Here is a 13,411-nt window from a genome sequence, read left to right on the forward strand (position 1 = left end):
AGCTACTTGAGACAAAGACTCTCAATTTTTAATTTTGTATGCAGAATGCCTGGCATAAAGTAGTGCTTAATAAATGATTGGTTTATTAGAATTCCATGTCTCTGACTTTTTTCATTTCAGGAGAATGAACAGGGGGCTTCCTGGGGATTCCAGTCCAACCCAATCCATTCCTATTTCAGTAGAGACTGCCCTCTCCCAAGATTTTCTCTGATGTTTTTTTCATGTCTGATCAAAGAAAGAGATTTAAGCCTGGAGTCCTGAAGACCAGTGATGGTAGGATGAGAACTTACGTAGGAAAATCACAACTTTAAGAACAACAGCCAGGACAAGGACCAAGATTGTCAGGACAGCTTGGATGATCTTTAATTTTCTGATGTCTGGACAAGGGAAAGAGAGAAAGGAGACATTAGCCAGGCCTGGGGGTTGTGGCTTCCAGAGACCGAGACCCCCACCCCTGTATTTCCATCACTTGGATGTCCTTTGATTATAAGATCATAACTTTAGGTCTGGAAGGGACAAAACAATCCGACCTTTCCTCCTTTGACTGGTGTGGAATCCAGGGTCTAGATATGGAGAAAATCTTGTCCAGAGCCACAGAGGTTAGAGTTAAATCCAAAAGAAGGTGACCTTTGGCTCCAGGTCTCTTGAGTCCATATCCAGTGCTCTACTTTTTACGCTTTCTCATAAGATAGACCCAGGATCAAGGTCTTACCAGAAATTATTTAGCCAATGTCTATGTATATGTATCATGCTTGGCAAACTTCAAATGCTGAAGAAATGGTAGCCATTATCATTATTATATTTTATTTCCTATTCATATTTGCATCTGCTTTATATCCAAGGTAGCACAGTTGCTACCTTGGACCCTTAGTCAAGCTGTTTGTGTCCCCCTCTTCTCAAAAACTTCAATATCTCTCTGTTGCCTCCTAAGCAAAATCTATATGGTGTTCTAGGCCCTTTACAGCCTATCACCATCCTAATTTTCCAGCATTATCACCAATTACTCCCATTCCAACTAGCCTGGACCACTCTTTGCTACCATCCCAACTTTCTGCCTATGTACACAGAGCAATCAGTGCCTCCATGACTTGGATTGTGATCTCCTCATGCCTGAAATCACTTTCCTTTTTACTGTTTCTCACTGAAATCCTAGACCTCCCTGAGTGGCCAGTTCAAACCCTGTCTCCTCCAGGAAGCCACCTCTGATCTTCCCTATTGGTAACAGTCATTTTTGCCTGTGAAATTTCATGGCCCTTTTTTGTGTGCCTCTAAAACGATTTGGTCCTGGATCTTAGTGCATTAGAGCTGCCTGTAATTGGTATTTTATCCCTTAACTTGGGAATCAATCAGCCAAGATTAATTGATTCCTCATACTCCACCACGACAGGGACCGTGTATTAGCATGACTTTTGGATCTACACAGTGCCTAGCCCACTGTCCTGTCCACAAGAAGGACTTTCATTTAGTCATACACTAATTGAGCAAATCTTATCTCTTGTATTTTGCAGCATATTAGTAAGCACCTACTATGTGCTAGTACTTGGGGGAAGTAGCATGTATAGTGGAGACATAGTCCTTATCTCCAGGGAACAGGATAATACACAAACACAGAGAACTTTAGATCGGGATGTCATTAAGAAGTATCTCAGATGCCTCTCAAAGATTTGTTGACTAAAATCAAATTAAATTCAGAAGAGCCACCATTGCCCCTCCCTCTTTCCCTCCCCCCCCTCTACCTCCTTGGGCCTTGGCTTCAGTTCCTTGAGAAAGTCAACCAAGTCCAACAGTAAAATGCAAATATCCCATGATTGGATGCTGTAGAGACATGGGAGAAGGGAGGTGCTATAATGGCAAAGTGGGAAGAGTCGTGGTTCTGAAGTCAGAAGTCCTGGGTCCAAATCCTACCTCTGATGCTTATTTCTCTGTGACCTTAGGTAAGTCCTTTTACTTTTGTTCTTCAGTTTCTCAACTGTAAAATGATGGAACTTGATGAACTTTTGAGTTATCTGGAACCTTCCAGTTCCAGATCCATAATCCTAAATAGAAAACTTGTTGCCTACAAGGAACATAAATCACAATGGTATGGGGGAGAAGAAATACTACTATAACATCATATAAGAAACCATAAGTTAATATATCAACAGACTGGTCCCAACTAGAAGCATACTGGGAATTGGGAGATGAGGAAGACATGACCTCTGCTGCATAAATCAGTCATTCACGAGTGGAGAGAGTGAGCACTTGTCCTGAACTTTGATGGCTACAGTGGTTGGTGTGTATAGTACAAAAAGAAGGAATGTGCTATGTTCTGAGGATGAGCAGGAGGAACCTCCCTTGGCCAGAGAAGGTTCCTATTGGGAGTTAGTGGAAGTTAAGTTGCCAGGTCTTGGAGAGCCTTGAAGGAAGCTTAGGTTGTATTCTATAGGAAGAAACTGGCCACAGCTTGTGGGGGGAGGAAGAGTTGGCTTGGTGTGAAGTGTGCTAAGCTATTTTGGGGTCTGCTTGTGTATCTCCTTCCCAGACTGCCTCTGGAGACAAAAAACCTAAAGAGAGCAAGGTGAATCATGTGGGTGTTGCTCTGATTAAATAAGTTGATTTCCTCTTTGCTTCTCTGACTTTTATTATGCCATAAAGGTAGTGTGTACTTCTTCCTTGTGTTTACTGTTAAATAAATTTAGCTTTATTTCTCTTCTGCCTTCTTGTAACTCCACTATAATGATAGACCATCTACTGGCTAGAGAAATACAGAAAGAGAACTGGAAATCAGCTGCAAGAAGGAAAATGCAGCTAGATCTAATTAAATAATTGAGTGTCCACTTATTGATTGTGCTGTTTGCTTTTGTCTATGTTAGGTCATGATAGGAGTGTTCTAATAGCTAAACAAAGGCTGAGCAGACGGCAGAATCCTATTTCCAGAAAAGGAAAGGGCTCAGTCTAGATCATTTTGGTCACAAGCCTCCATGATGGAACACTCATGAGGAAAAGACATTTGTTCGATAGTGAAATTGCTACACTGGTGAACCACAAAGGCAAGCAAAGAAGACACAAGACCGTGCATCTTACTTCAAGCATGTATAGAGGGCAAGGAGGATTTTGCTGTGCCCTGAAGAGGATATGCAATGGCAGAAGTGAAAGGATTGGAAGAATAGATGTCTCACCTTCCAAGTTATCAGGAAGGAGGAAATGTTCTTTGAAAGAATGGAAGAAGTACTTCAAGGAGAAACCCCAGGAGAAGAAAGAGGCAAGGAGGTCCAAGGAAGTTTTCACCTGTACCATAGGAAGGGATAATGAAAGAATGGGACTCTGGGAAAAAGGGAAAAAATCGACTTGGGACTTTTGGAACTAATAGATATGAGCTTTTCCTGGAGAGGGGAACTAAGCCATATCTAGAGGAAGAAGCTTCTTGGGGTTGTGGTGGTGGAAAGGGACAGATGACACCAAGTGAGTGGGCATCTAGTCAACAGAAGACATGAGCAATGGTGGTTAATATCTCTATTCTAAGGGATTTACATATATATATATATATGTGTCTGTATCTATATCTATATCTATATCTATATCTATATCTATCTATCTATCTATCTATCTATCTATCTATTTACCCCTCACACAATGAACAGAGAGATCCCCATCTCAAGATAAGTATTTGGGTCACAGTGGAGAGCTTTTGGAGACTTGTTAAATCTCCCAATTACTATATAACTCTAGTGTTTTGTGTAGAGAAAAATTCATGCTATTCTCAGAAAGAACCCAGAAGGTATTGCTAAGAATTGTGAAGTTCTAGGGGGAAACCCTGAAGCCTTTAGGAGCATAGGGGGTGTTTTCACTTCTACTAGATAAGGCTGAGGGGATTCAGAAGCAAAAGAGTTTTGGAAAGTGAACATATGGCTAAGAAGATGATGTCTGAGGATGGAATTGGGACTTCTGGGCTCTAGCTAAATAGATCAACACAAAATGCTCTTGGCCAGGGACAGAGTGCTCCTAGCAAGGGCTGGTAAGAATTGTGTTTGTCTGGGAATATCACCAGGGCTCTCTTCTCAGAGCAGTGGTGAGAATTGAGTGAGATCATATCTATAAAGAACTTGGCAAATCTTAAAGTGCTCTTATTGTTATAATTCAATTTCTCTTAAAATGGTTTCATCAATTCTATCTTTTTCCTTCCTCAAAAATTGTTGTTGATTTCATGATTGCATTTTCACGTTTCCCTCGTTTCTAAGATAAATGACTACCATCTCGTGCATAGTCAAATTTTTATATTGAAATATTTCTTTATTCTTCTCTGGCCTTCCTTTATCTGGTAGCCTTTTTGAACCTCTGATAGCACTTTAAGAAACAGTTACTTTGGGATCAGCTAGGTGATTCAGTGCATTAAGAAATAGTGTATAGTGGTGGTCTCTCGGTGATCGAGGATGACATTGTCTTTGTGCATTATCATCTATTGATGTACCCTCATGTGGCTTTGGAGTCCAAAGGCTGAGGTGCAGAGTTTGTGGCACATGGGGCTGGGACAATGGGAGGTGCGGCTGTGGCCTGGTGTCGGCGTTCATGCGCAGTGGCAAAATAAAGACCTGGTGATTAAATAATTTCAATATTATAATACCATAATGTTCTCTAAGGACTGGGCAACATTTCTTTTATTTGAAAATTTATATAATTAATTAATTTAGAATATCTTTCCTTAGTTACATGATTCATGTTCTTTTTCTCCCCTCCTCCCACTCCCCCTCCTGTAGCCAATGAGCAATTCCACTGGGTTTTACATGTATCATTGATCAAGACCTATTTCCATATTATTGATATTTGCACTGGGGTGATCACTTAGAGTATATTTACATCCCCAATCCTATCCCCATTGACCCATGTGATCAAGCAGTTGTTTTCTTCTATGTTTCTACTCCCACAGTTCTTTCTTTGGATGTGGAGAGTTTCTTTCTCATAAGTCCCACAGAACTGTCCTGGGTCATTGCCTTGCTGCTAGAAGAGAGGGACTGAGTTACATTGATGTTATTCTTATATTGAAGTAAATATAGAATGAAAGAATATTTTACTCAATTGATGTTTTTTTGTTTGTTTTTTTTATTATCCAATTTTGTCTTGGTTTTGGAAATATCTATCAAATATTGTTAGAAATCCTCTTATATTCAAGCAAGTATTAATACCATGACCAATCATTGTAGCCTTTGTAGTGAAAGACCTCAAGATATTTCTCCATCAGTATAGTCTATTGTCAGCAGGCTAATTTTGCCATAAAAATCTGTCTCAGGTCTGAACTTTGAACTAAAATCATTAGTATCGTAAGTTTGTGACCAAGTCTGGCTATTTAAAATTTATGATGGGCGTAGGATTTGAGTGTTGCTAAATTTTTCTCAACCCCTACTTTGTGTCTGAATAACATCTCTAAGACAGAAAGGCAAGTGTGAATCTTCAAAACTACTCAGACTGTACTTTAGAAGATTTGATTTAGCTATTCCCTTATTGTAACAATGGAGATACTTGGTCTAACAAGAATCAGGAATGTATTGGGAACTTTACATTACTCCATCCATACTTAGACATACTTTAGGGAAAGATAAAGTTGTAAACTCCTGATTGAACAATGAATGTACTTAACTCATACCTTATAGTGAAGCTAAAACTTAAGATAAGTCTATTTTTAGATCTAATACAAAAAGGTGTTAAGTACCTGTAAAGGTTAAATTAAACACAAAAAGGTCAAGTAACTCACAAAAGGCAAACTTAACAAAGAAGTGTGAAGTACCTCAGAAGATATAATCTAACCAGAGAAGGTGAGAACTAAAGAGTGGTAAGAACTAAGAATGGGCAGTCCTGGAAAAAAGCATCTACTGCGATTGGTAGACGTAAAAATTAAGAAGGCTAAAAGTCAGTTCAAGAGATTTTTCTGAACTCAGTTCAGGAGATTGAGTTCAGTGGAGGACTGGAACCCAGCTTGGAGACGGTCTCATGGTGAGTGATAAGACTGACTCCTTTATCCTTAGGCTCAGGGAGGCCACTTTGGCCAAAGCCTTTAACTACTGCCTGGCTCAGCCTGAGCCAGAGTAATTTAAATTAATTCTCTCTCTCTCTCTCTCTCTCTCTCTCTCTCTGTCTATCTCTCTGTCTGTCTCTGTCTCTGTCTCTCTCTCTCTCTCTCTCTCTCTCTCTCTCTCTCTCTCTCTCTCTCTCTGTCTATCTCTCTGTCTGTCTCTGTCTATCTCTGTCTCTCTGTCTCTCTTCCTTAATTCTTTCTCTCTATATTAATTAAAATCTCCATAATTCCCAGCTGACTTGGGTATTTTATTATTTGGGAATTTTCCCTGGCGACCAATCATTTAGATTTAAGTCAAAACACTAAAATTATCTTACAGTTTTGGCTGACCACATCTGTTGTGACAAAAACCCTCAAATTTATGTGAAATCTCTTTCCTTTCTCTCTTTATTACTTGCTCAAGTCAGTTAGTCTTTTTAAACATGCTAATTCGGCTTCAAAACACTGCTGCTAGAGTAGGTGAGTAAAAAACATTTTAATTTCTCCTTAAATAGAACATAGCTGTTTTAAATCTTAGCAACAGGGCCCTAAGGTCCTGGCTAGGAGAGCTGTTTCTAAATCTCCTTTCCTTTACAGAACAACTGCCTAGATTAGGAGTAAGGGAAATCTGGAGAAAGCTTTGGCCTTGTTCTGCTCCCCACGTATGACTTGGATATTTTATTATTTGGGAATTTTCCCTGGTGACCAATCATTTAGATTTAAGTCAAAACACTGAAATTATCTTATACAAGGGTTAGGCAATCAGGTTAAGTCATTTGCCCAGAGTCACATAGTTAGTGTCTGAGGTCATATTTGAACTCAGGACCTCCTGACTCCAGCCCTGGTAATCTATCCATTGTGCCACCTTGATGCCCCTTGTTTTGCTTTTCTAAAGTTAGTACTATTAAAATGGCCAATATAATTAAAATGACAATCCTACTTAAACTAATTTACTTATTGAATGGCATTATAATTAAGTTACCAAAATATTTTATTGAACTAGAAAAAAGAATAATAAATTTCATTTGAAAAACAAAAAGTCAAGACTATCAAAGGAATTAAAGAAAAAGTGTAAAGGAAGGAGGCTTAGCAGAATCAGATTTTAAATGGTGTTATAAAACAGTAATTATTAAAAATATCTGGTACTTGCTAAGAAAAATAAAAGTAAATCAGTGGAAAAGAAGAGACATATAACAAATGATTGTAAATAATTTGTAATCTTGTGTTTGAAAAAAATAAAGATCCAAGTTTTGGGGATAATAATTCACTATTTGGTAAAAATTATTGGGAATATTAGAAAGCAGAAACTGAAGGCCAATATCTTATACTATTAACTAAAACAAAATAAAAATAGATGCAAGACCTAGGCATAAATGGAGATACCATAAGCAAATAAGAATAGGGAACATATTGCATATCAGATTTATGGATAGAAGAATTTATGGATGAACAAAAGATAGAAAGTATTGTGTGATGTAAAATGGATAATGTTGAGTACATTAAATTGAAAAGGTTTTGGACAAATAAAATTAATGTAGCCAAGATTAAAAGGAAAACAATAAGTTGGAAAATGCTTATAGAGTTACTTGGATAGAGGTCTCATATCAAAAATATATAGAGAACTTTGTCAAATTATATAAGAATATGAACCATTTCCCAATTAAAAATGGTAAAAAATATGACAGCCAATTATTGGATGAAGAAATCAAAGCTATATGTAACTATATGAAAAATACTTTAAATCATTATAGATTAGAGACACACACATCAAAAACAACTGTGAGATATTATCCCACACCTATCAAATTGGTTAAAATGATAAAGACAAAAAGACAAATGCTGAAAGGGATGTGGAAAAATGGGGATGCTAATACACTGTTGGTGGAACTGTGAAATGATCCAACCATTTTGGAGGCAATCTGGAATTGTACTCAAGGAGTTGTAAAGTTGTGTATACCTTTTGACTCAGAAATACCACTATTAGGATTATTTCCTAAAGTGATCAAGGAAAAGAACCTATATGTTCTAAAATATTTATAGCAGCTTTCCTTGGGATGGTAAAGAACTGAAAATTGAAGGGATACCCATCAATTGGGGAATGGCTGAACAACACATGGTATATGATTATAATGGAATACTATTGTGCCAGAGGATCACAGCAAAACAAGAGGATTACCAAAAACCTGGAAAAAACTTATATGAGCTGATGCAAAGTGAAGTGAGTAGAACCAGCTTTCCTTGTTGAGGGCTAATTAATCTCTGCCTGGATTAAGATGGGACATATAATTTCTCTATCACTTTCACATTTCTCTACTTTATTATTTCCTCTCCATTTTGTAAATATGGGCAAATAAATTTCTGACTCAAGATATAATAAATATTGGCGACCACATAATCATTGTCCAACCACTAAATTTAACCCTTACCCATTGTAACAACAATGATGCACAATGATCAACTGTGAATGACTCATTATTATCAGCAAGGTAAGGACTCAATTCAACTCCAAGAGATTCATGATGAAAAAGACTATCCATCGCCATAGAAGGACCAGAGGCCAAATGCACATTGAAACATAACAGTCTTCACTTTGTTTTCGCTATAAATTTTTCTCTAGTGTAAATAATATATGACTTGTTTCCCAATATGATGAACAAGAAAATATGTATTACATGAAAATATATGCACAATCTATATCATTACCTGCCTTCTGGGGGAGAGGGAAGAGGTGGAAGGAGAGAAAAATGAGATATAAAAATTTTAATATAGCTAATGTGAGAATTGGTTTATCTCAAATAAGTATGTTTATTATCATTTATGACATATTTATAAAACATATTATTATATTGTTGTCATGTTACATATTATGTTATATATCGAAATAAGGTTTCATTGGAAAATGTGAGTTTCTATGCCCACAAGATTAAGGAAGGGAGCATTTTGAGAACTCTGACATACCAAGGCAATCCCCTTGGGACAGAAATGCTCTGACATAATCTCGCGAAGGAGGCTTGAAGCATTCATTCTTAGTCCTGTGTATCTTAAACAGTCTCATGTGATTGTTAAATATCAAGTGTTAACAACTGTTTCAGCGTCCTGACATTGTCTCAGTCTGTGCTCTCTCATTTTGTAAGCTCATTTGAAATGGTCTTAGCTAAGCATGGGACATGTGTTACTTCAAATAAGATATTAACATAAAAGAATTAAAAGCTTTTTCCTGGAGCTTGTGTGATGCAGAGAACTTTAAACATCAAAGAAAATGGGAGGGAGAGAACTTTCCACATAACTCAGGCTCTATAGAGAGGGGAATAAAAGCAGACAAAATAACTAGGAGACAATCTCCAAGAAAGTCTTCAGTAATTCCTCATGCCTTCAGATGTCTATACACAAATCCAGAGTGGTGGTAGTAGTCTCTCGGTAACCGAGGATGATGATTGTCTTTGTGCGTTTTCATCTATGGTGTATAGATGAGTGTGTACAAAGACACTTGTGCGTGAAGGAGATTTAAGTGGAAAAGTCGGTGCACAGAGACAGTCCCCCTCTCTCAGCATTGGAAGCCTGGGTCCAGTGGCACAAAGTCATTACACCTGGAGACTTCCTCAGCTGCATTGGATGGCCGTGTTGTCTTTTGTGCTCCAACATGCCCTAAGCACTCCACAGTGCCTTACTGCGTCGCCCTCTCAGCCGTTGAACCTTCTTGTTGGTTTCTTCCATCTTTTTGGCCGAAGCAGTCTTCACATGCTGGGTGAGCAAAGCCCTGGTTCACCAGGGGTTGACGACGACCCGATGGCTACCCTCACAAGGTTTGGCTGGCCTGTCGAAGCCGTTGCCCGGGGTGTGGCCGCTGCCTCATGCTAGCAGCTACTGGGAGCCACAAGTGAGAGCTGGGGGTCAGGTGAGGGTCAGAGGCTGGAGAGCTGCCCTAGGAGGGCACGACAAGCCCTCCATACCAAAGATATTACCCCTCCTTGAGCACCCCATACACCCCTGGTGACCCTGACATGATTCTCATCAGAATCCAGAGTAGTAATAATATAATAATATCTAGTCTATGCAACAATTTAAGAGTTGCAAAGCATATTGTATCTCATTTGTTCTGTAAAATAACCCTATAACAGAGATACTAGCATTATATCCATTTTATAGATGAAGAAACTGAGGCTGAGAGAGGTTAAGTGATTTTCCCAGGGTCACACAGCCACTAAATACCTAAAGAAGGATGGACCCAGATTTTCCTGACCCAAAGTTCAGTAGTTTATCCACTCTACCACTTACCTGCTTCAAAAAGAAAAGAATAAGAGATATTAATGGGATATGGAAAATTTTATTGTATAGATATACCTGAGACTTGCTGGGATGATTTTTATATCTGAAATATGTCTCTAGAGAAACAAAATCAATGAGCGATTCCTCATAATTATTCTGTAAGGTCTACCTTTTGGGGGAAATCTGCTTAAGACAAGAAGTATGATGAAGGAAAAATATTTGGATAAAGAAAAAGGGAAGAGAAAATAAAGGCAATATTATTACAAGCTACATGCCACCTGGATAGAAGGAGTTGGGGAAACAACAAATCTGGCACTAAAATTCAATATTGGAGACTTCCAGAATCCAAATGCTTGCTGGAGCTCTCTCTATGCAAAAAGTGGAGCAGCTGATAAATTTCTGACTTCCTTAAATTATAATTTCATGCTTTAAAAGTTAGAGGAAGTGACCAAGGGGAACTGGTATCATGGTCCTGATCTTGACCACCATGGCAGAATTTATTGAAAATAGAAATATGGGAATCTTAGAAGCAATTGACTATAATATCCTGGAGAAATGAACAGGAGAGGAGAGGCTAGCCAGAAATAGTCAAATAAATACCCTCCTTTTGGGGAGAGCATCTTTCAGTGTTCAGGGAAAGGATAAAGGGTCCCTTTCTTTCAGTGATACTACTTGTAAATTTTAGAACCGGGACACTTCCCCACTCATCCAGGCTTTTTGCCTCCAACACTAGGGTTCTTTCCAGTCCACCCTGCTTCCTTTCTTGCAGATGGCCCTTTGATACAAAGCAAAAACAAAACTCTCAGTTGTTTTTCCTGGTTCAGTCCTTTGGGATCAAAAAGATTGTCTCATCTCTTCAAAAAGTTAGCCCTAAAAAAGATATGTACAAAAATATTTATAGTTATACTCTTTGTGGTGGCAAAAAAAAATTGGAAAAAAGGGAATGCCTTTCAATTGGAGAATGACTGAACACATTGTGGTATATGTTGGTGATCGAATACTATTGTGCTCAAAGGAATAATGAACTGGAGGAATTCCATGTGAACTGGAACAACATCCAGGAATTGATGCACAGCAAAAGGAGTAGAACTTTATACACAGAGATAGATACACTGTGGCACAACTGAATGTAATGGACTTCGCTACTAGCAGCAATGCAATGATACAGTACAATTTTGAGGGATTTATGAGAAAGAAGCTATCCACATCCAGAGGAAGAACTGTGGGAGTAGAAACACCAAAGAAAAACAACTGCCTGATCACAAGGGTTGATGGGGATATGATTGGTGGTGCAGACTTTAAATGATCACCCTAGTGCAAATATTAATAATATGGAAATAGGTCTTGATCAATGACACATGTAAAACCCAGTGGAATTGCACATTGGCTACAGTGGGGGGGTGGGATGAGGGGAGAGAAAGAACATGAATCATGTAACCATGGAAAAATATTCTAAATTAATTAATTAAATAAAAATTTAAAGTTAAAAAAATAAGTTAGCCCTATAAAGATTTGACCACAGCTATCATGCTGCCAGTTTTTTCCCAGATTAAAATCTCTAATCCTCATGTAAAGTAGACTAAAGACTCTTCATAATATGGCTGCCCTCCTCAAGATAATTTCCCACTTGCCAATCTTCTTAAACTGTGGATCCCAGAATTTGACATAGGACTCTAGATTTAGTTTGACAAGGACCTAGTGTAGAGGATCTCCAGCTACCTTATTATTGTTGCCACTGGAGTGGATCTCAGAATTTTTGTAGTCCTAAAAACTTAGGATGTTATAGTGAAAAGGGACCTGAGAGACCTTCTCATCCATTACTCCCTCATTCCTTCCCTGTTTTAGAGATAAAGAAATAGATCCAAAGAAAACCACATAGTTTGGAAGTATCAAACCAGATACTGTATTCTCATTCTAAGCTCATGTTATACCTTGAGGCTTCTCTGGTTTGAGGGAGTTTATCCTGTCTCTATCAGAATTTCAGCTACTTGAGGGTACAGGTTAGGGTCATCTTTTCTTTGCCTCAAGTCCCTGGTAGAAGACAGAAAGTATACATGGGATAGAGTGAGGGGAGCAGGAGAATATTTTGGGAGCAAAATCTTCTTCGTAAGAGATTGTCAAGACTCAAGCTCCTCTATCTCTTTATGTTCCCCCCCAGTCTTCTGATACCTCAAGCAAACTTCTCCCACCTGGGAAAAGACAGTTCCAAGGATGGGGCTTGTATGGATCAGACTTGAGGTTGCTTCATATAGCGGCTGCATTTGGAATCAGAACAACCTGGGTTTGGATGCCAACAGTTGACTGGCTGTGTGGTCCCAGACCTTAATTTCCTGACAATCTCTGAGATTCCTTCCAGATCTCAGTTTCTGGTTCCGACTTTCCAGAGACTTGTTCTATTCTCCACACATTCCAGGGACCCCCATTTCCTTACCTTTTTCAGCCCGAGGTGCCATCCTTATTTTAGGTTTTCCCTCTCTGTCTTGCCTTTTCTTCAGGAGCTGTCTGGTCAGTGGGAGTCCTTTCTGCCTCTGGACTCTGGTTAGGATAGCAATATCTTTCTCATTCCTTGCCATCACTCAACTATCATTTTAGCAGCAGAAGAGGAAGTGACAGATTTAGACATCTGACTCCCTTACTTCCTTCACATTATTTTCTATAAATCAGTGTTGGTTAGGCCCAGAGAAAGGGTGCTCCTGGCATTCTCCCATCCCTTTCCCCTGACTCATCAGGTTCATTCTCTGCCATAACTGTGAAGCCACAAGGGTATGTGGTAAAAGGGAGCCAAAGCCAATGATATAGGATTAATAGGCATTGTGGAGCTATAGTCTTGGAGTCAGGGGGTCTAGGGAAATCTAGGCTTTATTACATATGTACTATGTGACCATGAACAAGTTATTAGAACTCTCTGAGCTTCAATTTTCTCTTCTGTAAAATGGGAATAAAAGCAGCATCTACTTCAGAGGGCTCATCTGGGGGAAGAATCATGAAAAATGTTAAAATGTAGTAGAAATGTGATGATTATGATTAACTATTCGAAAATACTAAATGATCATTTCGATTCTTTAATGGGAAAATTCCAGTCCTTTTGCTTCCTCTTTGCACTTATGCTAATGCATCTTG

At 38.7% G+C, this 13,411-nt stretch overlaps 1 protein-coding gene across 1 annotated transcript in view; it reads right to left on the reverse strand.

Moving 5' to 3' along the window:
• Nucleotides 1-13,353, reverse strand: part of LOC103098783 (C-type lectin domain family 4 member K-like) — a 22,974-nt gene extending 9,621 nt beyond the window's left edge. The window contains exons 1-2 of the mRNA XM_007477857.3: nt 12,723-13,353; nt 291-377 (exon numbers count right to left, since the gene is read on the reverse strand). Of these exons, the coding sequence (XP_007477919.3) occupies nt 291-377; nt 12,723-12,864 (229 nt within the window). The 5' untranslated portion in view covers nt 12,865-13,353. The remainder of the gene's footprint in view (nt 1-290; nt 378-12,722) is intronic.
• Between the last annotated feature and the right edge of the window lie 58 nt (nt 13,354-13,411).

Source organism: Monodelphis domestica, chromosome 1 (assembly GCF_027887165.1).
Source record: "Monodelphis domestica isolate mMonDom1 chromosome 1, mMonDom1.pri, whole genome shotgun sequence".
Lineage (NCBI taxonomy): Eukaryota > Metazoa > Chordata > Mammalia > Didelphimorphia > Didelphidae > Monodelphis > Monodelphis domestica.